This window comes from Suillus subaureus, assembly GCF_016647635.1.
Source record: "Suillus subaureus strain MN1 chromosome Unknown BJ212scaffold_27, whole genome shotgun sequence".
Classification (NCBI taxonomy): domain Eukaryota; kingdom Fungi; phylum Basidiomycota; class Agaricomycetes; order Boletales; family Suillaceae; genus Suillus; species Suillus subaureus.
Genome location: NW_024538583.1, coordinates 98696 through 124839, shown reverse-complemented (window position 1 = coordinate 124839; position 26144 = coordinate 98696). Strand labels below are relative to the sequence as shown.

Genomic DNA, 26144 nt, shown 5'->3' with positions numbered 1-26144 from the left:
AAGGGAACGGCAGCCAGCCCTGGAGCTTCACAGGAAAACTCTCACAGGCCCAGACTAGCCCAGACTTTGCGGATCATTGCGACATCGAAGGTCACTCGCTCTAACATCATTCCTGAACGTGAAAATTGAACCATAACACGTGAGTACTTTTGAGTTTGTGTATGGGGAATGCAGGGCTCCGCGCCCTGGCATCCTCACGATTTCAACAAAATCTGTTCCCACGGCTCTTGCCACAGAGCTGCTGCTATGACGCTGTGTGCTCACGATTCCAGATGAGCGTGGCAGCGCACGCGTCCACCGTGAACTCCGCAAGATGCCGAACCAGTTTAGGGTTATGTCCATTAGACCTTGACTCCCTGGGTTTCTAAAGAAATTAGGAGGCCTGTAGGCTGTGAGTACCAGGTACGTAACACTCTATAGGAATACACAGTGGATCAAATTAGATCAGATCATGATTCCTGCAGTCTCATGAACCAACCACCTTGTCAAGGGTGGAATGTATAGTAAGAATCACCCATCTCAGACTTGGACTCATCAGGACACCATTGAAACTCAACCATGTTTCCAGTATTCTAATGTAGCACTCTATGTGCGTACGGTCGCATCCTCCTTTGGCAATGAAGGTCACCGGGGAATTTTTTGCATGGTAAGTCTATGGGGTTATGATTCTTGACACATCTGAAACAGATGAAAAACAGCAACCTTAAACGTGGACGGGACATACCGTAGTGTATATGATCTGGGCCATATGCACTTGTGACTAGTTGGCAGTCTCCTCTCACTCGCAGAACCAGACCGTGACAACACAGAAGGACAGTGGTTCCTTATTATGACGTCAAAAAAAATACTGGCCTGGCTCATTGCACATCGGGAACGGAGCTAACACCACGAGGAATCCGAATTTCATACAGCTTCAAGTTGCACCTATTGCACAGTTGTCAAACGACTCGGGTTTTTCTCATTGTCCTTCAAATTCAAACGGCAACTGGGTGCGCTTCTATTGACGGAAGGCCGTTACACTATTGCGAAACACCCTATGATCGGTATCGTCCTCTCCGCATTACATGCACGCTTCCCGGCTGTCATCTTGCGGTTTTGTGGCATGACGACTTGAAGTACGAGACGATCTAATATGATAGCAAGAAGCGCGTTTTTCATTCGTTCGGGACTACCCTCCGGAATATACATTGTGTGCAAACACGTTTTGATTTGATAGGGCCAAAATCTCGAAGAAATGCGCAGAATATTAGTGAGTCAATATAATTGGTGGATATAGTCATCGTCCCGACGCACCAAAGAACACCGCCAGGACTTGCCCAAGCAGAAAGCACGCACAAATATCTCATTTCTTTATGGAGTGATATGTAAAAGGGCCTACGATGTTCTCTCCGATTCGGAGGCAAGTCAATTTTTTTTAATGAACAAGCAGTCACGACCATACAACCCTACCATTAACTTACAAATTATTACTCGACTCGGACTTTTTCCAACAACCTCCCAGCGCATTGCATATTTTAGCTGCGGCGTGCTGCTTAATTAATCCAGCCATTCTTATCGATCTTATCGCCTCATTATCGCCTCTCATCTTGCTTCTCTATACAATTCAACAAACTAAGCTGAGGTATGCGATGAATTCACTCATGTATTTCACTCACTGACTCGTAGACATTCTCTCACGACCAGTTCAGGTACTTCCTACTCTTCGCCGTCTTTTTGAAAATTTTGGTTCGTACTTTAATTGTCGTCCGCACCCTCTTTCACTGAATTGAAGCTTCGTCAATTCATCGGCAATATCCCTTCAAGCCCAATATTTCTGCTGCCTAGATTACTCAAAGATGTCGTTGCGGTGGCGGAGTGTGGTGGATGTAGGGGCAGGATTGCTTAAGGTCAATTCCGCCGGCGGAACCGTACCACGTGCCACGAACACTATTTAACAATGTAAGAACCTCCACATCCCAAAACTGTCCGTCATGATGGGGAGCGGGACCGCCCTGCGATTTCGTCGTCAACAGGTTAAGTGGCACAAGTCGTTGGTTAACACACTCAAATTTTTCAAAAATATCAACTTCGTATTGCGATGCCTCGTTCCGTCGGCCAGCAGTTGTTCCATCGCTTCTTTCTTGTACTCCAGTATCACGAATGCTGGTCGATCCGCATATATATTCCGGACCGGCGAGATCGTTGTCGAGTGGTGTTTCCCACATAAATTCGGCCCCCGTTGGAAGGACCAGAAGTAACGCCCAGAATTATTGTAAATTTTGTCGGCGCGTTAGTATGATTACTTGTGAAGGAGGACGCAGGAGGTGTGAGCGCACTCGTAAGTCTAACTTCTACAGACTGTAGAGTTGACAGCTGTTAACCTAAAGTGATTCCTCACAGCCTACCCGGATTCTGCCAATGATGGAACTACCTGTGACACGACACTCCTAAAGCACGTTATAGGGGCACGCGGTACCATTTTTGTATGGGCTGGGTTTCAATGCGTATTCTCTTGCAAATAACTCCAAGACGACTTGTTGCATTCCCCTCTCAAGAACATGGTACAACGACTATGGTACGTATCAGATATACACAACTCAAAATGATATGCTACAGTTATACAAGAATAATATACGAATGTAGTAGTACAGCTCCAAAATTACAGGCGTTGATCATCAAAGAACATCAAAGGTTGTGGGCGACTATATGTCTCATTATTGTCAGGGAGGCCAGCATTTCTGTATACACTAAATCAGCGTTGTGCTGTTAGATATTTGAAAAACGGGCATACCGGCTGCGAGGTGCGGATACGCCTCCTCAATAGTAAGCACGCACCCAGAGGAGTGGTCGTATTCTGGCTCTCCGGGTACTTTCAATGAATAGGACGCGACTTGATGGTTACTTGCATTTGTGCACTGAAATTATGCATGAGATTTGAAAACGCACGCGAGAATTAGCACGTACCGTCCACTCCTCGCTCTGTGTGGCTCGCCAACTCCATTTGTACTGCTGGCCATCAGACCCAATGAACTTCCTCGTCTTTGCGCTGGATGATAGATAAGCTAGGAAAAAAGCACGCGTGACCGGGACTTACCTCCCATTGGATGATGGTTCGAGGAAGCTGCTCATGGGTACCTGAGGCCCTGACCCAAAAGTTATTGTTCCGAGGGAGTTGTTCGAGCCGAAGTTTAGGGTCACGACTGGATCTGTTCCTGTTGTCGCGTTGTAAATTATATAGGTTGCGTGCGTAGATCCCCGGGAGGTGCATCGAAGCGTCAAGCGCAAACGATCATTGATGTCCAGGAAGTGTGATCCTGTCAGCTTGCCCGTCTTGTCCTCCAAGAGGTATGGCATTCCATAGCTGGTCATGATGGGGATCGAAGGACAGATAGGTTGAAAGGTTTCGGCGAGGGGATAATGAAAGAGGAATTCAGCTGCATCCCAGGTATTTCTGCAAGTTAGACATGGCAAGCCGTCAGCCTATTTCGGCAGCCATGACATGTCAGGAGACCGTCATGGCATCCGGGCGGTAGATAGGAGAGATTCGCACTGACGTGTAACCGAGATATAAAAAAAAGGCCGTTAAGCGGTAAGTCTATGAGATGGGCACGTTGAGTTCAGGCGCGCGACATCGGACTGACCGATAAAGCCAGAAGGAGTGGAAGACACGCAAAAGAGGAAGCGTAGATCAAGGATCAGGCAAGGTATTGTCATGCACGCTATTTGCGAAGACCTGATGGTTAAAATTAATGACCTTCGTGCCTGCCATGACGTACCAAAGAGCACAGACTCTCGGGGGTCACTAGAGACAAAGCCTAATTTTCATCAAGTCCACTTCGTTCATGGTCGATGAACCTGAAAGCATGCGACTGGCGTGGTTTTACCTAATACTTGTTCCATACGAAACAGCACAGAACTAACGCGTTTTGGCTCTAGTATCAGCATGTTTGTCAGGCGCCGGGACATGCAACGAGGCAGAGTCAGGTGAGGCATTAACCGGAACGAATGATACGGTGTTATTATCGCATGGGGAATATCTCGAATTCGAATACAAATCTGTAGCCAAGAATCTCTCAGGCATGACCGACATGCACGCCAATTCGTCATCAAGATGGCATGAATCAAGGCGTAACTTCACGTCTTTGATCCCCGATTGGCGGCCCCATGCTGCAATGGTGTGGCCCCAATGCACTATGTATTAGCGTCCACCCCAAACTTGGTCAATTTCAGAACGTACTGCAGTTGACAATACCTGGAAGTTCCAGACGCATCTTTCGTTACAGCATCACAACTTCCAAAAATTGTGCGGTCAATAGTGGCCGGCGCCACGATTCTTCCCTGAGAAGGCGAAATTTGATGAGTTAGTGCGGGGCAGATGCATTGCGAAGTTCTAAGTGCGTAATATATGAACATAGGACAATCTGCTGAAATGGCATGATATTTCTTGAAGAAGACTCAGCCGGATTAATTTCGTTCATGACGGGTACTCAGCCTGTCCCTTTCATTTAACTCCCATCGCCGCCGATCTCTTTCGCGTTCTCTTTCGCGCTGCAACTTCATCATAGTCCTTCACGTATCGAGGAGCATGAGGGTGAACGACTAGCTGGTAGAGGCGAACGACTGCGCCGCGGTGACGACGCCTGCCGTGATCAGCGTCTTTGCTGGGTTTAGGTGAGCGCGAACGAGTCCGATCTCTACGGGAACGTTGTTCGTAATCGGCATGGCGAGACTCCCGATGTGCCTCTTTGCGAGCTTTTTTCTGTTCCCTCCTTTCGGCTTTCTTACGGCGCTTTTCCTCTTTCTCTGAAGGATGCTGTCCACCATCTACAGCGAGGGTATGCGCCGGTCCCGATTGAACACTTGAGGGGGCTTTTGCAACGGGAATGCTACCAGATTGTGCAGTGGCAAACCCACTGAGGAAGTCGTTCAATACCGGTCCGACATGTTGAGGATAATACTCACAGTGCTGCAGAAAGTGCCTCTGCTTCCGCTTCCTTGATCTTCCTTATCTCTTCTTCCCTCTCAGACTCATCCTTGTTATCTCTATTATACCAATGAACATCTTTGTTCTTCTGCCATCTCCCGGTCGGGGCATTGATGCTGTGACCCAGATAGTTCTAATTGACAATTAAAATCACTAGAACAAAACGTGTAACAGTCGACGAACCTCTCTGTCTTTGTCTGCGGAGACATCCGTCCATTTGAACTCTGCCTGGCCTCCTCGAGTACCTCCCCGAATTGGTTCAAACATTAGAAAGAAAACGTCGAGAAACCTGTACTCGGTTACCCTGACCGAGGTACCGTGAGAACTTTATGAGCTACTTACTAACATGAACTCATCCTTTCTTCCATCTCGGGGTAGTATAGAATTTTCGAGCCTCGTGTTCTAGGCTCTATAAACATGCTATCTTGACGCCAGTACTGCGTCGGTTTTTCTTCACTAATCCACATGTGTCTTCTCCTTCGGTACAGATAAGTTCAAAGTAGCCAATTTTTATTTACTTTATTTATGAAACTTACTGACTCTACTATGATGGACAAAAAGTAAGACTGAAGTTCACCCAGGACACTGCCCAACTGTCATCCTGTGGCCTCGTTCCTCGGCCAGCAGGATGGCAAGGCCATGCCCCTGATGAACTTCAGTCATAGGTTAATTTTTTCATGAACTCTTACGTGTGAAAAATTGACGGTCCAATGACACCGTAACTGAGGTTTGCAGTCCGAGATCTGCAGTCCTAAGAACCTAAAGGTGGCGAAAAAATGTATTCGTTGAATGTCTACTACGGGAAGATGTGCATATACTAGTATCTGTTGTCCCCCTGTCAGCAATAACCTGCTCAAACACACAAAATACTGTGTTGTTACATATATTCACAGTAGTGGAATTGAGTGAGATAGTTGAAAGTAAGACGCAGAAATGTCGCCTGTCGATATGTACCGTGGCGAAGTTTCGCGATACTGGCACTTTGGAAGTGCCGGCTTGTGCTGGTGCAGCGCTGCTGGATATTTTCATCGATTCTGCGCTAATCCAGCTCTTCACGTCCTGCAATAATACATCTGGCGGTCCTATCACATCATTAATTATCGAACCATCTCATCCATGCAATGTACGATATGTACATGATCGGAGTTTCGGCTCACTACATCCCCCTCAATTATACAATTCATACACATCTACTAGTATATAGTAAATACTGCACTTGCTCGCTTATGCCGAATACTAAACTCGCGCTCTTGCTTGACTGCCGAGCTCAGTTTGAAACCAAACTATGTGACATGCTGTGACTTATCACTGTGACATTTGTGTGACCCCGTCCGTCCGCAGTAGTTTACGCTCAGGGAAATACCAGACTGGGGAATTTAGATGGTCCAATGTCGAACAACACGTGCAGGTTATGCCTATGTCGTACACAGAGTCATGGATCTCAGGAAGAGCCGTTATTCGTATGACGCGTCATTATGGCTTTTGATAAACCACACGACTCTCAGGCCTGACTTTACGGCGTCTGGAATGGAGACCCCAGCTTCACGAATCAGCGTGCAGTGTGACCTTATGCCATGCGTTCGATCGTGTTGCGCTTTAACGTTTAACACACTGATTAGCATTATTGCCACCATGCTAACGTTAATCGAAAGTTGCTCTGAGTGCAATTACATGTAACATGTAACAATGTATGTACGAGCCTCGTAACGCCTTATCTCGGTTCGAAGGCTGCTTTGCTCTAGGCTCACTACAGGATTGTTGCAAAGATTCCCATGTAATGTTCCCAAAGTCGTAGCTTAGGTGTGGAAGTTGTTTCGAGTTTTTCAAAAATATTTTGCTGCTTTATTCTCTCGCTGCTTCTGCCATCATATCCACTGGCTTCTTTCGTCCCCATATACAGCTGCTGTATAATACGCTGGAACGGTCAGAACACAGATCTGGTGCATCGAATGTTCATTTCGAACCCAACGCGGCATTAGTCCGATACCCATCAAAGTCGTACAATCACTGCAAGGGGTACCGAGCACAATCCTGTATCTACGACATCTGAATACCATGCCACAACCAGTACCAGTGATTTGCTCTATGGCGACTTCTATGAGGTTACTGCAACACTGCCAGTGCTTTACGAATAACCATGGCTGCCAGGCTGCTCTGCCTCCACTCTCATTTCGACGCGAGGTCATTTTTTGGGGTTGAAGTGAGTAACCAAAATCGTCTCATAACCCGGTTATTCATTACTGCACGTCGTCGACGGTACTAGGACGCTTGACAGACACCATGTTCCCCTGCAGGTCGTTTTGACCAGTTGGACTCCATAATGTGCGGCCCATTCACTTATCCTTCATCTAAATAAGGCAAGGCATTAAATTATTCCAAGGTTTATCCGGCTTCAACGGACTTCTTGCGTAATGGCGCAAGGACCATGAAGTGTATTGCATGGAAAGCAGACGATAACTCGATGCATTTGCGTTGACCGAGTGCATGCTGCGTGTGTTTCGATTCCGACTGCAGTCTTTTGCGGAACTATTTTACTGATTTGAATTGACTATTTGTCATTGATCGGTCACGAGGGCGCACGGGCCCTCGTGGCAAGAAACGGGGGTTTTGCTGCATGTGGAAATAGCCGAGCAGAACCTTCGTGTTCTCCTCAACCATCGTTTATCTGTCGCGCAAACGTCAAACGCACTCTACATTTGTCTCTTTAACTTCTGCGCCATCTTCGACGATGAGCAAAAAGGGCAATAAAACGCAGCAACCAGAGACTAGCTACGCAGAACGTGATATCGTGCTAGCCAAAGTACGCGGCTTTCCCCCGTGGCCAGGCATGGTATGTCGCGTCTTTTGAGCTTTTTTGAAAGATATTCGTGCCAATGGCATGTACAGGTCGTAAACCCTGACACAGTCCCCTCCCTTGTGTCGAAGGAGCGCCCAGCAGGCAAGAAGACTACGTTCCACTGTGTCAGGTTCTTCCCCGCAGGCGACTAGTATGTCAGTACTGCTCGTTCTTTTTAACTTTGTTGAACTTTAGCTTCCAGTGCCTGGCTTGTGTCGAAGGATATCTCCAAGTTAAAGCAACATGAGATCGAAGCATACATCAACGAACCTCACAAGAAATCTGGCGACCTTCTGACAGGCTATCGGATTGCACTGGACCCGTTGAAATGGGAAAAGGAACGTGAAAATGCAGACTTGGCAGCGGTAGAGCAGGAAGACAATGCTCCAGTTGATCAGCTTGACAGCGACAATGAGGACGATGAGACAAAAAAATCAGCCAAATCCAAGAAACGAAAGCGGGAATCTGAGGCGCCTCCCCCCAAGGCCAAGGCCAAATCCAAGGCCAAAGGCGAGAAAAAGGTTCCCTTATCTAGAGGGAAGAAGAATGGCACCAAGTCGAAGGAAATGGTTGAGTCAGAAGACGACGGTGAGCCAGAAGCCGAAGCTGAAGAGGACGAGGAGGCAGGATCGAGTGCTAAGGCAGCCCCTCCCCCATCTAAGAAGCCCAAGCGGGAAAAGGAGGACGATGTCGATCGTATGTTCGCCATTTGCCATCACGCCACTCCCTTTGTGCTCACTTTTCCATTCAGCTGCCCTGGAAGGGGATAGCGAAGCTAAGAAAGTTCGAGAATGGAGACACAGATTGCAGAAGTCCCTTCTGGGGAGCAAAGGGTTGCCTCCAGTTGATGTATGTTTTATTTGTTATCGGCCAATCAGTCGTCAATCAACGTTTCTCCAGGAGATGCCTGCTCTTGATCAACTTTTTTCCACTATCGAGAATTATAACCATCCCAATCTCATACTATACCTCTCAGTGCGTCCTGCATCCCATTGTTCATGTTTGCAACGTGTACTCATTGCTTCTGTTGCCTAAATCTCCATGCAGTTTTCCAAAATCGGTAAGGTCATGCGTCACATTGCTGCTTTATCCACGGATAAGGTTCCCCGCGACGACGAATTCAAGTTCCGGACACGAGCGAAGTCAATGGTCGATAAATGGCACGCTATTCTCGGCGCTAGCAAAGGAAATGAGAATATGGTTGAAGGCGTTGTCAACGGTGCACCGGCAGATGCGAACGCTGCTACAGAGCAGAAAGTCGATATTACGCAGACGTCTCCAGTGGAGAACGGGCCTTCCACTGCTGTGGAGACATCGTTGGGTGATGTTACGATGACAGAAGCATGAAATACTCATAGGCCTCCTCGATGCATTCAAGCGTCGTCCTTGTCCTTTCATATTTTCTTTCCAGCGTGGCTTGTGCCCTCGTGTTCAAGGATACGAACGTCAACTGTATGTATCACTCGCACGCTCATCGTTGAAACTATTTTACATTTTCACTTGACACATTATTTTCTCGTGACAACATATGCGGTACATATGTTCCAATGCCATGCTACATCGTATGCTCTTGTGTCGTGGGATTGGTTCGAGCGTTTAAGATGCAAACTGATTTCGTGCAGCCATCTGATGAAACACATGTCGGATTCCATTTCTGCACCACTAATGTCATGATACCAGCGCTGAGCGCACATGGGTCCAAGCAAACGTTACGCACCTAGAGCAGACCGTTGTGGACTCTATGTTTCATCCCACAACACATCTGCTGGCTGTGAATAACATCCTGTGGTCATAAGTAGGGCCCGCCGACTCCGACTAGAGTTTGAATTTGAAATTTGAGCGCTTTAGCAGGCTGGAGGCAAGTACGTACTCGTCCTCGCTTGGGCGACCACGATCGATCGTAGTACTACACACTCCGAATCTGGACAAGACCTGCCACACGTTATTATCCGCATCGTTCGAAAATGAGCTCTATTATACAGGGTCTCTTCAACTTACCCAGTCGACGCTTGCTCTTAGCAGCGCAGGAGTCCTTGCATTCGTGTGTATATGCTACGCGTTTATACTGCAGGAGCCGACCAACAGTCAAAGTGGAAACTTCATGGCGTCGGATGCGCGTGCAGCATGGTGCCCGAGGTTATGCAAGTTCATCCGTCGACATTCTTGAAGACAACGAATCTGAAGGCTTCCGAGAAGTGAACTCTGGTGAGTGGGTTGACTTTGGTCAGTTGTTGATGAGTTATGACCAGCCACAGAGAGCATCTTATCTTCAGCAGGTATTATCCATATCTACAATGACTTTGGAGGAATTTCTTGAAAACATTTCGTATGTTTAGACACCTCCGCCCAGAAGCAACATTCTATGGAGCCTCTCGAAGTGCAGGATCTTCCAGAAATACCACCATTTCCCACTAGACCAACCCTCCATATATCCTTGGAAGATGTCACAACGTATATCCAACCACTGGTTTCGCGTCAGTGGAAAGTCGGCCACATCTCCACAGGAGTCGGTGAAGATGAAATACTCTCTCTGGACAGACATTACAAATTCAAGGGCTTCAATGATGTCATGGATTTTGTTCAGGGAGTCGCAGACATCTCACGGGCAGAAAAGGCGCGTGTCAAAGTTCCCTCATGATATCCAAGATAATTGAGTTGTCACGTTCAAACTAGCATCACGCTCGAATCGCGTTCGAGTATAATACTGTGGACATTTCCTCGCACACGCATTCAGCGTACACCTTCCACCGCGTAGGAAATGGAAAACCCGAGTCTCAAAAAGTTCCTGGGCTCACGCGGCGCGATATTCGATTCGCTATCAAGATCGAGGAGTTGCATGAAACATTCAAGGAACGAGGGCGCACGATGGAGTTTGTATCAGCAGCCCTTGCACAGCTGCAACGCCGGTCTATGAAGTCAGTGCTACGAAGGTATAACCAAAAGCAGAGAATCGCGAACACCGAGGACGTCCACAGCACGGGCAATGCGATGTAAATCCAGCGTGAGGCCTCGTTGAACGCTGCTACATTCGTCGTTGATCAATTGTCAAGATTTCAATAATAAGTCAAAGAGCACGCGTCGGGGAACTCTCGTGTTGTGAATCTGCATACTTGAATATCTGGAATCTGCAATTACTGGAAAACCGAGAAGATAGTCTTATGCGGAAAGGGTGTGTTAAGACCTGTATACAGACAGTGTGGTACGAAAAAATCATCAGAATGTACCCGTAAAAGTACACAAACTATCATTTTTCAGATACAAAGCAGCATATGGAGTTGAAGGTCGTACGAACTCTTCTTAGGCTATGGAAATCTCATTCCCCGGTGTATGATTAGCAAGGGAATCACATTCGGTTAGAACATCTGAAATTGGTGAAATCCCCTCTGTTTAGATTATGTGCACAGGATTAAATAAAGGATACCCAGATCAGAGGCCTCTTTTTCATGCTGCCCCTGTGCCAGTCTGAGTCGTTCGTTGCTGTACATTGTGATGGTACTTCTCCGTCTTGGGACGTCACTCAGGGTATCCTAGCTTTTGAAAATGACTCTGTTATAGGGTAACTGTGACATGGCAAAAGACACAACAAGAGGGTGATCCATGATGTGGGTATATGGGTATATTCGTGCAACAGAGTGGACGAGTCTATATAGCGCTATTGATGGCATCGATGAGAATATTGTTGTAGTCTCCACCCGCCTCCCACATAGCATACCCCAGCAACCCAGCGTTTTTGATGAATGTGCCCTTGGCTGTGAACGACTCTGCGTTGTCATAGGAAATCATGACCTCGGACGTTTCATTGTAAACGTAGGGCTGACAATAAGTTCATCAGAAACGGAAATAGTTCCTTGTTCAAGGATGTACACACCGTTTGGCTGCATGAGTCAAACCGATAGTAGATACCTTGGGCAGTCGTACCTTCTGAGTTAAGGAACCCACCGTCGACCAGTCCCCAGAAGTTGAAGGTACCTCCAGATCCTTGGTAAACACCACAGGAATCCACGCTCCCGGTATTATCCCATGCATCCCCTAAAGGCTGATTAGATGAATTGAAGACGGGGTAAGCGGCTAGCGTCTTCGTGCCCGACACGAATGCACCAGAGGAGTTGACACTATAAGAGTATCCATACGATGGAACGCCCAGGACGATCTGATCAACGGGCATGCCTGCATTTGACCAGGCCTTCACTGCGGAAACAGCTGAGCCTTGCTGCTCAGATGAGCTCGCACAGGAATCATTGAGTGGGGCGTTAGGTCCAACACCAGGGGACCAAGACTCGGAATCCCAAACATCATAGTTCATGATAGCAATGTAGTCAAGAACCTTCGCAAAGGCAGAGACATCAGTCGATGGATCACCATTGGAATCACGAAATGGTGTCAAAGATACCGCTGCCGAGATGGTGAGATGAGAGCAATCCTCACGAAGTTCTCGGAGAAAGGAGAGAAAGTTCGCGGTGTCATTAGAGTTGACAATATTACAGCCAATGCCTTGTTCATTTGGATACTCCCAGCTAAATCAACAGTGGGTCAGGATATCTATATGGTGGCTGACATACATACTCGAAATTGACACCATCTAGATGATACTGTTTGACAAAGTCTATCACCGTATTGACGAATGCAGTGCGATTCTCCGCTGTTGCAACGTTAGAAGAAAAGTAGATGCTACCATCCCAACCTCCAATGGCAATGTGGGCTTCAACACCCTAACATGACATCGGCTCAGTGACCAAACATGCACACGAGTTATCATTCTTACGTGTGCGTGTGCTTCTGACACAAAGACAGGAAACAACCAGCCATCTGACCCTTCAAGTGATATCTTGTTCACATCTGAAGTGGTTGTTCTAAAAGTCGCCGATCAACATTGTCGTTACAGGCCTGCCACTGTATGGTAGCTTCCACCTACGCAAAAGAGTAGTACATCGTGTTGTACTTGTCCCAACTGACATTGGACAGCGGGTATCCTTCAGTAGCATGCCAGCCAGCATACCAGGCACCGGCAACCTTGGACGCATAAGCGGAAGACAGGAGCGTAAGGGAGGTCGCTAGCAGCAGCAACATGGTACACGACGCTGAAAAGATGGGTTTCTGTAAACAGCGAAAATGACCTCGATACTTATACTACAGCTGGGTAACACTATGACTACTAGCAATGGCTAGGATCCGAGTAAGTGCAGAGTTGCACCCGAGAGAAGCTATCATGTCTCAACAATGAACGAACATTTTTCCGATTGGAAAAAATGTTGCGCATGCTTGTGATGAATCATGACATGTACCGAGGACATGAAGTGACCTCAGGCTGCACAGGGCAAAATCAGCACTTGGACTGCAAAGTTTGACACCTTAACTTGAAGTACTCACCAAACTTCATCAACATAACTCATTGCAGCAGGCTAACGGTCGGGAATCGGGATATTCAGTGCAATAGAATTACTTATTTTGGCACAGCCACATGCATCCGACCAAGCATGTAACCACCAATGTCGGAAGGATTTCATAAATTCATAGCTATGGTTACTATTCTCTTGTTCTTATAAAATAAAGTATTACAGTGGTGCACGGCATGCACTAGTTCTATCTTCCTCATTTCCATATCAGATCTATAATTCTTTTATAATCGTCGAGCACTTCCTCCTTGAATACTATGCGCTCTGCAGCGAGATCTTGCTGCATGTGCAGTTCACTTGTGGTTCCACTGAGAGGGATGACGTTGTTTAGTTGGGCAAGTTTGAAGAGTACCTGTGCAGCTGTGACGTCTAGTTTATCTGCAAGAGAGGTGGTGTGTGAGTGTGTCAGCAACGCCGGGGAACCCGTCAGTGTCCAGAACGACCTATTTGATTGACTGTCAACCGGTGAACAGCTCTGCAATCCGAAACTAACGCACTGGTAGATAATTCCATTCGCCTTACAATACGCCCAGACCTCTTTGTCCCAGGCATTTCCTTCATACCACCTGTTCTGTACTATCTGCACCTTTCTTTCCTTTTCTAGCGCTTTCAGCACTCCAACATCGTACACATTGCTAATTCCAATGGCGCGCACAGTCCCCTCATCTTGTGCAGCCATAAGCGTACGCCAGGCTTCGATCGTTAAGGGCAAAGTTCGGAGAGGAGAGTGGAGAAGGTAAGCATCGAGATATGACGTATGCAAGCTAGCCAGTGATTTGGCAAGGGAACTTTTGATCTGGGCAGGGATACTATCTCGGGGGTTATATGGGAGAGGCTTGGTTGGGTCTTGACCAGGAAAGGGGGTGAATCTAAGGAAGCTTCACGTCATGCTGCTGAAGAAACCTTCGACTGAGCCGACGTACTTTGTTTGAATGTAGACATCTTCTCGCTTTATACTATGCTTGTCTTGGAGAATTTCCAAGGCCTCCCCCACAAGATCTTCTCTGTAACATGCCTGACATTAGATGAACCAACGAAGCACTCAATGCAATACATACCTGTAGTGTTTTAGTTGACATGCTACACAATTTGTTCACCATGAACAAAATTCAGCTGAATTGAACACCTGGGCCTACCTGTATCTACAGCCCGGAAACCTTGGAGGAAGGCGCTTATCACAAGGTGAGCCGTTCTCTCTCCTTTCCTGCTTGCCAATTCAGCATGTCGCGTGCTCGCTGGCTGGAAGCTCACCATGCTGTTCCATAGATTAATTTCGGAGCTAGATTCATGACAGTAACAGGATTCAGTCTTGCAGGACTCGATATAGTACCAGAAGTACGAGGCTCATAGGGCGGCGTTTGCATGCGGTGCATTACTAGTGGAGTAAGTTACCGACATCTGTTTCCGCGTCTGTATCTCGTGACGACGTCATAAGGTTTGTCCTAGTTAGCTTAGTTAGGAGATTGTTTCCGCCTGCATAAGTGCAAGAATGATATCTGTGATACCCACAGGCTCGCTTCAGGCGTTGAACCCACGTCGTCGCCGAACTTGCGAATAAAACAAAATACAAATTCAAAGTCAGTAGGAACTCGATAGTTGGTCTATAAGGGGATCCCGGTACTCAAAAGTAGACGACCTTCACCTTCGCAGAGTTTCCGACAGGGGTGCCAAAAGCTTTCACCGTTCCTGTATATGATGCAAACTTTACATCGGCCTTTTTCTTTGCTCTCTCATCTTTCTTTATATCGCTGTCTACATCCGCATTTCGCCGCTTGAATGTGTGGAAGTCGTCTTCATCCGCACCTGCGCTTTGGCCCGTCCCAACAAAAGTTGCGGTTCCAGATTGCACTGCATCACATGTGTTACTCAGCTGATCACCGTAAATTGGTTCCATAATACATGCCTTGTTTTCTCAGTCCGCAGTCCTTGGCCAAATGAGATGTTTCGCGACAGAGTTTGCAGCAGCCTCCATTTGGATAGACACCCTTGTCCTTGTTTTGTGGACAAGATGATGCCAAGTGACCCTTACCAGAGCACACGAAACATGATGCAAACGGAAGAGGATGATGAGGATCTTCTGGGGCCTTGCATCGCGAGAGAGTATGCTGATTTGAACCACAACTAACAAAACCGAGTCTAATTCATCAATCGAAGGAACAAAGTAGAAAGACGCACCGATAACATATTCCAACAGTTTTTTGTCTCGCCACACCACCACCACCACTGGCTTCATTACGTATGGTTGGACAGTCTCTTGCAGTGTGCCCTTTTCGGCGACATGCAAAACAAGTAGTGTCTGCGTATTTCTCAGCAATTCGTTTCTGGCGTCTCGATTCGGAACGTTGAGCAGGATCTGGCCGAGCTACAAGCGTTCAACGTTCAGTATATGAGTAATTGCTCATAGTGAAAGATATACTCTTCGGTTTCCGTTTATCCTTCAGTTTCTTCTTGGGCACAACTTTCGCTGTTTCAGAACTACCCGCATCCTGTGCCTTGTCCTCATCAGCTTTTTCGTCACCATTTTCTTTTGGTTTTTTTGTCCGCTTTCTTTTCTTCTTTGGAGGAACTTGATCATGTGGCTGGCTCTCGGATGGTAAAGTGGACGTCGAAGCGTGTGGTTCTGCTTGTTCTTCAACAGGCTCGGAATTGTCAGGAAAGCCTGCTTGCACATGCGTGCGCTTTCGACCAAAATCCGTGATCCGCGTCATCGTTAGCTTCTCAACGCAGCGCAGATTGAGGTATGCACTTGATGTAATCGTTGCGCGCAAAACTTAAATCGCACCAAATTTTACACCCTTCGAACCTTTTGGGAAAAATACCTCCTAAATTGATCGCCACGGCCCCGACTCGCTTATTCCCGGCATGTTTTGTGTCCATCGAATCAAACGAAAACTAGTCTTTTTATTCCATTTTACAAACATCTGCACGAGCGAAAAAAAAGGAGAACACCATAAATCTGAGTGCCTACGGTAGTTGAGTCCGCGAACATATTCCTCCTGGAGGTACATCTTCATTTCTGCGAGTAGCATGAGATGCGATACTGAAAAACTGCTTGCATGGAGCAGAATTTAGACAGATGGAGAGAATTGGCTGAGCAATTTTCTGGAGGGGCTGGAATTCAGGCGAACTTCAATCAGAAACACAAAAAGACGCCTAGCCGTGTCTATTCCAGCTCCAAAGAAGGCGCCAGCAAGATACGCCATCTAAATCTCTGTCAAGCTATAGAAATGCCCATTTTCAAGAATGTGTTTTGCAAACGAAGGGCTAACGTCCACATTGATCTGCTGTGGAACAACTCAGACATCATGCGAAGAAGGAGAGGCAATGCATACTATTTGCTGTTTCACGTGGTTCAGCTGGTCTGTGTAGAGTCGCTTGATCCTCTCGGACTCATCCTTTAATTCTGGCGCATACCAAAGAAGGTATTTGAGCCACGGTATCGAGTCCACCAAGTAATAACCATGGCGCAGGATTGTACGAAACCTCGTGATGAGCTGGCAAGCCTCTTTGACTTCGGGGTCAGTTGCGGACGTCGGCGTGGTCTTCCCATATGTGACTTTCATGATGGTCGCTGCAGCATAACTTCAAAGTGCCTATGAGTAACGTACAAGTAGAACAACACTTGCGTTGCCGCGTGGTTCTGGAAGTTGTATGGATCGTCAAGAATGTTGAGGACCATGTCCTTTGCATGTGACACCTGCAGAGGCTGACTACGCCTCAGCTGATTTGGGCTGGAGATGTGTATGGAGTACTCTGCACCGCATTCAAAAGTAAGATGAAGATTGTTTGAGCATTTACAGTATCGCAGAGACGAACCTGCGCTTCCGACGGAACCTTTCCCCAGCGTGTGACACAACGGTGGCCAGTCCGCATGTAAGAATTTCTCCAGCAACAAGGTGAGGTCGATCAGCTAGCAGTCCACCCTGTTTCTCCATTATGTCCACCGCGGCCTGCCACGGGGTGTTGAGTCTAGAGATGACCTTGTCATAAAGGGACTACCTTTGTGGCGGCCGATAATCACAATATATTGTCTGGATTCCTGAGTGAACAGTAACGAGAGGGCCGTACTCGTCAATCCACTGCGCTACAGTGAGAGATGTGCTGATCAGCAATGGGGTAAAATTAGATTACAAAAACGAAAAGGCCAATATAAAACTTCACTTGTGAGGGGGTAGGAAGTGTCCTCGAAGTCGCCAAGTGGGAGGAGAAGGAGGAAGGCGGGATTTACGAAGGTAAGCCCGAATGATCACTCCAATTGCCCCAATGCAAGCTGTGGCACCGAGAACGAGATGAGTTTTGCTAGAAATGCGCAGGAGGAGCTGTAGCATGACTGATTGGAGGAGTGGAAGGAGATACTGACCAACCCCACAGACAGGAAGAGACGGCACCTGTCATGCCCCATTGCGCATTACTACACTTAATCCATTTGGCATGTAGCACAGTTCGGGATGAAAATGATTGCTTTGGCAAGCAGAACATGATGAGGAAGCGAACACATGACATGCGGATCAACTTGAATGATCTAAGTTTGTTGAAGCCGTGATGCACTTGCCGTTACTTGCTTATGTAATTCTACTTTAAGTTAACTGAATAGACGCTTTTGAAAAAGCACTCCACTAACGTTGGGAGTCGGTGACCATGCAGCACGTTCAGTAGACTCTTCAGTACCGATATCCTCTCAATCGTTGATCTAGTGAGAAGGATACGATGCTTCAAAGACCACAGTACTTACATTATCGCAGTAATTGTTCGCGAGCTTATTGTTTAGCTGTTTTATTCAGACCCCACGATGAACGAAACATAAGATTGCATTGATCATGAAATATATCCTTCAAATTCGACGGAAATCCAGAATTAACGGAAAGAAAAGAAAAAAACTTGCATAAACGACATCGACCCTGTAAAATCCACGATGCAATTATTCTGTTAGCCCTACGAGGTTATCGATCAACTCTAAAGCCATTCCTTGAACACCAGTTGATAAAGCGTCTTGACAACATGCACGACCATAGCATAGCCGATGATCATCGCTAGCAGGTACGAGTAGTAGATGGGCTCAGGCGGGGTGAACTTCAGGGCAGTGTTGATCTTCGGCATGTATGGGATCGCAATAGATATACCAGCGATACCGAAGGTGGTGCAAACGACTGAGATCGATGCGCGGGACTGGATGAAGGGGAGCTTGCCCGTTCGCAGGAAGTGAATAATGAACAGCTATTCCGTGATCGTCAGTATGATCGAATTTGTGGAACTTAACTAGGATCGTACCTGTGTCAGAGACCCCTCGAGAAACCAATGGGTCTGTGCAAGGGGAACAAGTGGGTTGTCGAGCGTACGAATGCCGTAGTGGAACCTGGAGCCGCCAGGTAATGGATTATTGTGGATCATGTAGGGATCTACTCACCAGTTGATACTGAATGTGATGATATCAAAAGGGCTTGAGAAGGGACCCAAGCAAATCATGAAACGGATGATCGATTTCGCTCCCCATGTCTTCGGGGCCACCAAGTACTCGGGGTCAACATTATCCCTAACATATACTGTCCGGCGTCAAATATTCAACCAGATGTAGTTATGCATACCAGGGAATCGATGCCTGAGAGAAATCATACAACAGATTCTGGACGAGGAGCTGCAGCGGGAGCATAGGCTGGTATGGAAGCCACGCAGAAGCAACTTCAAAAACATACCACATCAATGGGCATCAGTATGAAAGACCAACAGAGGACACATACCCAAGACCGAAAATATATTACCGAAGTTGGAGGAGGTCGCCATCTTGATGTACTTCAGTGTGTTAATGAGTCTACGCCTCTCATTCAGTGTTTTGCGCAAAAGCTCGCCACAGATGCACTTACGTAAGCCTCCCCTCGACCACACCGTCAGCGACGACAGCTAAGCTCTTCTCAAGTAAGATCACATCTGCCGCTTCTTTCGCAATGTCAGTTCCTGAATCCACCGAGATCCCGACGTCTGCGCCGCGTATAGCAAGAGCATCGTTGACGCCGTCTCCCAAGAAGGCGACTGCTCTGCCACCGTCACCCATGCGCAGAGCTTTCACGACCTCAAGCTTCTGGTAAGGCGAGAGTTTGGCAAAAATGATGCAGCGATCGATGGCATCCTTGTAGGCATCTTGATCATCTGCAAGGGCCGCAAGCTGGACGCCAGTGAGAATGAGGCCTTCCTCGCCCTTAGAAGAGGCAGAAGCCTCCACATCCTTCTCGTTCTCCGCAGTCGACGAATGCTGGCAAGATGGTATAAGCCCGAGGTCGCGAGCCACCTTTGCAGCCACCGCAGGAGCGTCACCAGTGAGGATTCGGACCTGTTGCGAACCGTGAGATTAAGTGTATCAAAGGAAAGCGCGGAGGAAATACATACCTGCACGTTCAATGCGGCCAAATCTTTGATTGCCTGGGTGGCATCAGGCTTCAATGGATCAAGAAGCCCAATGAATCCAATGAAGGTAAGTTCACTCTCGTCAGAGCAGGATATGGTCATGAACGGCTTGATAAGCTGTTCTCGGCAGGCCACAGCGACAAGACGCAACCCATCCTCGTTCAAACGCTGGGCAGTATCAAGAATCTTTTGCCGCTCGTCTGCTGTGAAGATTAACGTCGTTGAGGGGGATATATCCAAACCAAGCGGCTCCGAGGCATCTGAGGAAGGAGATGTCTGGTGGTTGTAGACTGACACGCACAAGTCCAAGACTTCTTCTACTGCGCCCTTTGTTATCAACAGTCCTTCAGAGCCATCGCCACCAGGTCGCGAAACTAAGACCGACAGAAGGCGGCGCGACGAATCGAAAGGAACTTCGCCCTGCTTGACCCAGCCGTCTCTGGGAATGTCTGTGAACATGTCCTGCTCATTTTGATCGACGAAGTCAACGATTGCGTGGTCGATCGGACTACGAGAACCGGTCTGCAGTGAGGAATTAATATAAGCCAACTTGATGGGAAGTTGCGAGAGGTCTCCTGTACCCGTCGTGGACATTGAAATGCGCACGAGATCAGCAGTAAGCGTCCCTGTTTTGTCTGAGCAGAGAATGCGAACTGCGCCAAGGTTCTGGATGGCATCAAAACGCTTCACAATGACTTTTTTGCGTGCCACACGAACGGCAGACAGCGCAAGGTTTGATGTCTGCATCACAAGTGTCGTTGAGAGCCACAGCATCAGAAGCAGTGTATACATACCACAATCATTGGCAACATTTCTGGCGTAATTCCAACTGCAATAGCGATCGCAAACATGATCGCACCCTTCCAGTCCTTACTAACAGCACCCTGGACGATGAACACAATCGGGGCCATAACCTGTTCAAAGAAGTCAGATTCGGAAAATACACAAAATTTGATAAATTGTCGACTCACGCCCGTGAAGGCCATCAAGACATAACTGACTTTCCTGATGCCAATCTGAGTAGCGTTTTCCGGTCGTCGTTTGGAGAGCTCGCTGGTGATAGAAGCCATGTAGGTGTCCTTGCCAGTCGAGACGACGAGGGCGTATCCATTCCCTGTGACAACAGATGTGCCCGCGAGACAAACATTATCATTATGCAGTAAATCAAGCGTTTCTCCGGGACCTGGCGCAGCAAGGCGCACGGTTTTCTCGATGGGCATCATTTCTCCGGTAAGCGAGGCCTGTGTGATTGTGATAGCCTCGGCCGTAATGAGAACACAATCACCAGGGAAGACATCACCGCCTATTATGGAACGCAGGCAGGGTTAAAATGATGAGAAGGAGAAATATAATAACCTACTGGTGACAGCTATGATATCACCCGGAACCACATTCCGCTGATCAATTTCGAGCTCCTCCGAACCAGAGTTTCGATAACGAAGAACGCGGGTATTCGTCGTGACTGACTTGATCAAATTGACTGCTTGAATCATGGACTTCAATTCTTGCCAATACCTGGGGCAACATCAGACCATCTCTGACAGAGACAGGGTCCACTAACCTTAAGCCGGTCGAAGCGAACACCATTGCCATCATGACGATGAACGTGGGGATCTGTTGAGTGGCAGCGCTGATAATTGCAAGGATGGTCAAAAGGATGTTGAAGGGATTGACAATGGCCCCCCAAAGCATCCGGAGCGCGGCGAGAGGACGTTCCGCTACCGGTGTGTTAGGTCCATGAGTTTTGAGAATCAGGGAAGCCTGTTCATCAGAAAGACCTCCAGGGTTCCATCCGGGTTCCAATCTAAAAGGTGGGAAGCGAAGAGATAAACAAGACGACACGGCAGAAATGCTGGACATACACGAATACAGCCGAGACCGGGACTTGCGCGAAACGACTGAGGGTAGCGCATATGAGTTGCTCCTGCACCTCCCTTGCGACCGGTTGTGGCGAGATGGGCGACTTGTTACTCTCGGTGTCTGGAGTGGCTATGTCAGGCCCATGCTTTTCCAAATTTCCAAGGGAGGAGCGAGAGGAGAAGAGCTTCGCAAGTGAGGGCATCGCAAGTAGAGGCATCACGGAGGCTTCATCGTAGACAGCGTGATAAGCACCCTGCACGAGTCAGAAATTTACCCAGCACAAACCTTCTTTGTGGAGCTGGTTCTACTGACGGCAAGAAGACCTGCAAACATTTCGATCATTCCTCTGGAGAAAATACGTCAAAGAGAACACTCACTATAAAGCGGGAGTTGGATGCGAGATACCATGTATATGGATCTAGTAGAACGAGGAGAGAGCGTTTTTATATCTGCGCTGAACCAGCGTGCCAGAAATTTGATCTCCAATCGGTCCCTTGATGATACTAGTCCCTGCGGGATTGATCAGGATTGATCTTGCTGATTTCTTGTTATCCGAAGCAACCAATAGACAGCCATGCAATATTAACCTGTAGTGATTGATGGTTAAAATCAACTTGACAGATGAACCCGACGTGTCGACGTGTCAACAACCCCTTGTCACACATGTCGAGATGTCAACGTTTCGACTCCTCAACCTTTGTCAAGCCGCGGATATGTCGGATCGCTCACTAGCCTCGTGGCACTGAGGGCCATGCTGGGCCAAGTGCATGAGATCTTGAGAGGCCAAGAGCAGCTGCACTTATATAGATTTACCCGACATTAGATAATTACTAGCATATGTGTGACCTCATTCCGAAATAGACCGGCTCGGAGTCAATCTTCAGAAACCATGACAATATTTAGTAAAGGTTGGACCCCGAAAGGTACGAATATTTTTCTATGTCACAGTATCCTCTGCCATTTCAACCCTAGTGCCACCATCCCGCCCATAACCCCTTAGACCTTGACACCAATCCCCAGGACCTATGTCGTCGCTGCCGATTTTTTTTTCGAAAGAACAGCGCATCTGAGTCAAGACCAGGCGGTGCCAGCAGTCGACACCCCTCTTTCATTGCCTCTTGTCATCAATCCTCCTCCATCGTACCTAATACTCTACTATATATTAATGTCTACATACATGTTCCTGTCGTTGGTGGTTATAATTAATTTTATATTGCATCCCCATCTCACCGTGTAGCAAACCAAAAGACACGAGAATTTAAGTTGGTTCATGATTGAAATTTCATCATATGTAAAGGACAAAACGCTCTCAGGGAGATGCTATACTACACACTCAAGTTCTGTATGGGAGAGTGTGTCAAACACGAGGGAAATGGGGACACAAGGATGAATAAACTAAAAAGTGGTGTATGGAGAAGCGCTGCCCCAGAGAATGTACTCAGCCGTAAGCATCGATGTGGTAACTTCAGTTGAGGTCCATCCGTCGCCGCTGATGTCCGTAGGCTAGTGAAAGTGCGCGGAGAGGTTGGGGGCAGAATGCCCTACGGACCGTGGCGGTGGTTTCTGTTGGCGACGTCAAAACGGACGGTAGCACTGCGCGTGCCACGGAGTTGAAGTCAAGGATGACAATATTTATTGTCGAGTATTAGTCGGGTAACTTGTCAATGGGTGTCTAACTGAAGGAGACTCCGGCGTGAACGTGGTAGAACAACACGGGCTGGGAAATGGCCACTCTGGGGCTTTGGCAGCTGGCTTCGGGCGAAGTTTACGCAGAGGCTGATCAACAGTGGTGATCAAAATAACGTGCGCTTTGTCATGATGGCGGTGTTCACATAGTACAATCTTATCATGTCAATAAATTCACAAACACATTGAATTTGAACTGCTCCATGCATGAACTGATTTAAATCGTGAATGTCGCAATAGAGACACGCGCGGGGGGCTCACATGAGTGTATAAGAGTGCATATCATGTACAATGGGGATGGCAGGCACAAGGTGCGGAAGGCCTCATGTAAGATGGTACAAGGGCGCGCTCGAGGAGGCGCTCGATGGTTTCATTGGTTAGCAGAATGGGAAAAAAAACACTGAATGAAAGTGAGAGGACGGCAGGTGCGCGGGGGGGGGGGCGGTAGCACGTGCCCACAGGCGCAAGAAGTTAGCGGGAGTTTGGAAAATAGGGGGGTGGAGCGGAAGTACTGAACACTGACATAGTAGTACAGCAAAACAGCAGGAGAATTCTTTTTTTTAAATGTAATGGTAGGTGGGTAGGGGGACGGGAGGGCGGGAGGAGTAGAGCTCGAGGAGCAGTTGGCAGGGAAGCACGATGGTGATGTACATATCAAAATTGCGATTCCGCTCGAACGCAGCCGCTGAAGCGCCAGACTAGCCAGAGTCTACGTGGAATAACCCCAGAGTGGCCAAACCCTGACTTTCACGGTGGTTGAGGTCTTTGCCACTGTGATTGATGTGTTCAGGGATTCGCCTTTCCCACCCTGTCGGGTGATCTACTTCGGAATGTTAACAGGGCACTACACAGTTGTCCGTAAGGGTCCGTGTCCGTACCTTGTTTACTCAGGGATTGCAGGAACCAAGTAATTTCCGAGTGATAACCGGGTACCATGAACTCTACTGGTCCTGGGTTTTAAGAAGCAACGTGCACGAGCTGACGGTTTTGACAGGCTGACGCAAGGTTTCCATGGATTATCTTACAATCACGGAGATAACCAGGGGAGGCTACAGGCATGTTACCGGTGAGCAAATCACGATATAATTGCGACGTACTATGAATGAACGTTTGAACGACCAGCGGTAACCTTCAATAAACCTTATTTGACCATTTCTCATGATTTTTCCTGGACTTCAATCCACATCTATCCGCGGTGCTGTTATTTTACCGCTATGTATTCACTGGCATCGTTCCCGAACTCAGATGTTGATCATAGATTTTGAGGTCAGCAGCTGTCAATGGTGCTCAGGGATCCAGTATCACCTGGTACTGGCTTAATTACCGCTCACCTGTGATTCATTGAAACCTATAATCAAGCAGCCAGCTGATCAAATGACCTCATGACCATTGACGATATAATACCGATTAGTTAAGATGGCGAGATGTTGAGAACCTGGTGGGTCATATTAATGCCTACGGCTAATCGATGTCCGAAGAAGCACCGTCGAGAAGACATGAGGGCACTTCAGAGGGCCTTTCGGAACCCCGCAAGGTCCTGCCCAAAGAACATAACCTTGGCAGTAGGTGTTTGCAGGGCTGGACTCTGCTATCGAATCTTTCAATACCTCAGAGAGTCCCATCATGCGAAGCCCCGCAGAGGCCAGCTATCACATGGTGATTATCAGTGTGAAGGACAACGTGCTAGGCTGCAAGATATTTTATAGCAGCACTCACTAAGACGTGTTCGAAGGAAATGGTTGCCGCAGAGCGAAAGCGGTAAGTAGCTCGAAAGAAGCAGTAGGACGGTCAGACTCGGATCGGAAAATATAACGTAGAAAAGATGCGATGTGTGGAGGCCGTGCCGCGGAATCTTGGGAGGCATGCCCTGCTTGTGACAACGGCGAGGTGGATACTTGGAGTCTATCCAAGCGCGTCGATTGGCGCGTGATCCTCTTTCGAGGCGTAAGATAGTGTCCTGCACGACAAAATGTATGCCCACTGACGGCAAGCGTTGATAACTCAAAATTGGCTAAACAATAACAGCGAACACGCGTGATGTACTGAAGGGTACCTCTCTGTTGTGTTGATCTGGAATGTAGATTCGTATGCAAGAGCTGGCAATACGAACGGATGTGCGACCATAAATATATTGTTACCGCAACGTTGCCCGGTGAAATGTGCAAACAGAAGTCCGCACGTTCAGGTGTCGATGTCATCATGCACGTACAGCAAAAGACACTGCAATCGACACTGAGCCGCCTGCTATGCCTGCTTAATGTATAGAGTGCATTTTCATGACAACCATATTAGCATGGCAATTTACACGAACTCCACCTTCTGTAAAAATGCTTGCAACGGGTCACAGATCATTCATCCAATTTCCAGTTGTTCTCCTTCACTATTTTCTCGCGCTCAAGAAGGTACTTTCCTATAGCACATAAGATGGTATTAAGCCACGATCTGTACAAGGACTTACCTTCCTTATATTTCTGAGACAAATCAGCTGCCTTATGATAATACCATCCAACACGGTCGTTACACCCCACGCAGAAGATGTCTGCTACGGTGTGGATACCTGTGCTAAAACGTAAGGGTTGGTCAGAAGGGACGAACAGAAACTTAAGGGTTGCGTACTCACAGAAGTGGGCGATCCTCTTTCTTTCCCAATTTCACATTGGTTGCTGAGTGCATAAGACTGGATTGTGAAAAATCGCGTCACTCATTCTGGTGGTGAATTGAATTATGTGTTACTGACAAGCCTCTTCCTTCTCTGCCTGAGAAAGACTTGCTAATAAGTTCGTCCTGCAGCGCCTGAAGATCCGTAATGAATGTGCGGGCTTAGCAGTAGCCTTTTCAACACCATCATGATCGCGCACCAGCACCGCTGAACAGCTTACACAAATGAATCTGGGATGGTCGTGATAGGTAGAGATAACCTGGCCGCGGGTGTCACTACTAGGACTTATGGTGGAAGTCATTGGTGTCAAGCGCCATCTTCAAGGAAGAGAGGTATCACAGGAGTTCAAGT

General features: G+C 47.6%; 10 protein-coding genes across 10 annotated transcripts; 2 read left to right on the top strand and 8 right to left on the bottom strand.

Moving 5' to 3' along the window:
• Positions 1-2664: 2664 nt before the first annotated feature.
• On the bottom strand, positions 2665-3348 carry BJ212DRAFT_1483273 (uncharacterized protein; the record flags this gene model as incomplete). Its single annotated transcript, XM_041340594.1, has 4 exons — positions 2665-2717; positions 2771-2894; positions 2944-3025; positions 3074-3348. 4 exons carry the CDS (start codon positions 3346-3348, stop codon positions 2665-2667), a joined length of 534 nt encoding a protein of 177 aa, XP_041190365.1.
• Positions 3349-4937: 1589 nt separating this feature from the next.
• BJ212DRAFT_1277184 (kinase phosphorylation domain-containing protein) lies at positions 4938-5230 on the bottom strand (the record flags this gene model as incomplete). Its single annotated transcript, XM_041331341.1, has 2 exons — positions 4938-5096; positions 5147-5230. 2 exons carry the CDS (start codon positions 5228-5230, stop codon positions 4938-4940), a joined length of 243 nt encoding a protein of 80 aa, XP_041190364.1.
• Positions 5231-7691: 2461 nt separating this feature from the next.
• On the top strand, positions 7692-9146 carry BJ212DRAFT_1276878 (uncharacterized protein; the record flags this gene model as incomplete). The annotated part of the gene is made up of 6 exons (XM_041331313.1): positions 7692-7793; positions 7850-7950; positions 8002-8495; positions 8551-8648; positions 8700-8774; positions 8847-9146. The coding sequence occupies 6 exons, from the start codon at positions 7692-7694 to the stop codon at positions 9144-9146; spliced, it is 1170 nt and encodes a 389-aa protein (XP_041190363.1).
• Positions 9147-9910: 764 nt separating this feature from the next.
• On the top strand, positions 9911-10793 carry BJ212DRAFT_1483270 (uncharacterized protein; the record flags this gene model as incomplete). Its single annotated transcript, XM_041340593.1, has 4 exons — positions 9911-10004; positions 10055-10075; positions 10136-10425; positions 10473-10793. The coding sequence occupies 4 exons, from the start codon at positions 9911-9913 to the stop codon at positions 10791-10793; spliced, it is 726 nt and encodes a 241-aa protein (XP_041190362.1).
• A 606-nt stretch (positions 10794-11399) lies between these two features.
• On the bottom strand, positions 11400-13261 carry BJ212DRAFT_1371242 (chitinase). Its single transcript, XM_041336277.1, has 6 exons — positions 13167-13261; positions 12712-13104; positions 12562-12649; positions 12363-12508; positions 11668-12313; positions 11400-11612 (listed from the first exon to the last, which is right to left on the bottom strand). Exons 2-6 carry the CDS (start codon positions 12864-12866, stop codon positions 11442-11444), a joined length of 1206 nt encoding a protein of 401 aa, XP_041190361.1. The 5' UTR covers positions 12867-13104; positions 13167-13261; the 3' UTR covers positions 11400-11441.
• Positions 13262-13388: 127 nt separating this feature from the next.
• Positions 13389-14481, bottom strand: BJ212DRAFT_1277073 (NADP-dependent oxidoreductase domain-containing protein; the record flags this gene model as incomplete). Its single annotated transcript, XM_041331330.1, has 6 exons — positions 13389-13635; positions 13690-14061; positions 14116-14196; positions 14251-14272; positions 14329-14396; positions 14444-14481. 6 exons carry the CDS (start codon positions 14479-14481, stop codon positions 13389-13391), a joined length of 828 nt encoding a protein of 275 aa, XP_041190360.1.
• A 241-nt stretch (positions 14482-14722) lies between these two features.
• BJ212DRAFT_469695 (uncharacterized protein) lies at positions 14723-15967 on the bottom strand. The gene is made up of 4 exons (XM_041343280.1): positions 15609-15967; positions 15368-15554; positions 15096-15313; positions 14723-15040 (listed from the first exon to the last, which is right to left on the bottom strand). The coding sequence occupies exons 1-4, from the start codon at positions 15898-15900 to the stop codon at positions 14814-14816; spliced, it is 924 nt and encodes a 307-aa protein (XP_041190359.1). The 5' UTR covers positions 15901-15967; the 3' UTR covers positions 14723-14813.
• Positions 15968-16395: 428 nt separating this feature from the next.
• On the bottom strand, positions 16396-17671 carry BJ212DRAFT_1301614 (uncharacterized protein; the record flags this gene model as incomplete). Its single annotated transcript, XM_041333152.1, has 7 exons — positions 16396-16476; positions 16525-16774; positions 16801-16923; positions 17009-17161; positions 17192-17293; positions 17354-17491; positions 17553-17671. 7 exons carry the CDS (start codon positions 17669-17671, stop codon positions 16396-16398), a joined length of 966 nt encoding a protein of 321 aa, XP_041190358.1.
• Positions 17672-18145: 474 nt separating this feature from the next.
• Positions 18146-21650, bottom strand: BJ212DRAFT_1276860 (Mg-transporting ATPase; the record flags this gene model as incomplete). Its single annotated transcript, XM_041331311.1, has 13 exons — positions 18146-18406; positions 18461-18545; positions 18597-18722; positions 18775-18868; positions 18928-18998; positions 19051-19376; positions 19407-19514; positions 19571-20329; positions 20383-20502; positions 20560-20891; positions 20949-21103; positions 21150-21392; positions 21451-21650. The coding sequence occupies 13 exons, from the start codon at positions 21648-21650 to the stop codon at positions 18146-18148; spliced, it is 2880 nt and encodes a 959-aa protein (XP_041190357.1).
• Positions 21651-25482: 3832 nt separating this feature from the next.
• BJ212DRAFT_1448205 (yippee zinc-binding/DNA-binding /Mis18, centromere assembly-domain-containing protein) lies at positions 25483-26094 on the bottom strand (the record flags this gene model as incomplete). The annotated part of the gene is made up of 5 exons (XM_041338513.1): positions 25483-25544; positions 25593-25696; positions 25755-25811; positions 25872-25927; positions 25993-26094. The coding sequence occupies 5 exons, from the start codon at positions 26092-26094 to the stop codon at positions 25483-25485; spliced, it is 381 nt and encodes a 126-aa protein (XP_041190356.1).
• Between the last annotated feature and the right edge of the window lie 50 nt (positions 26095-26144).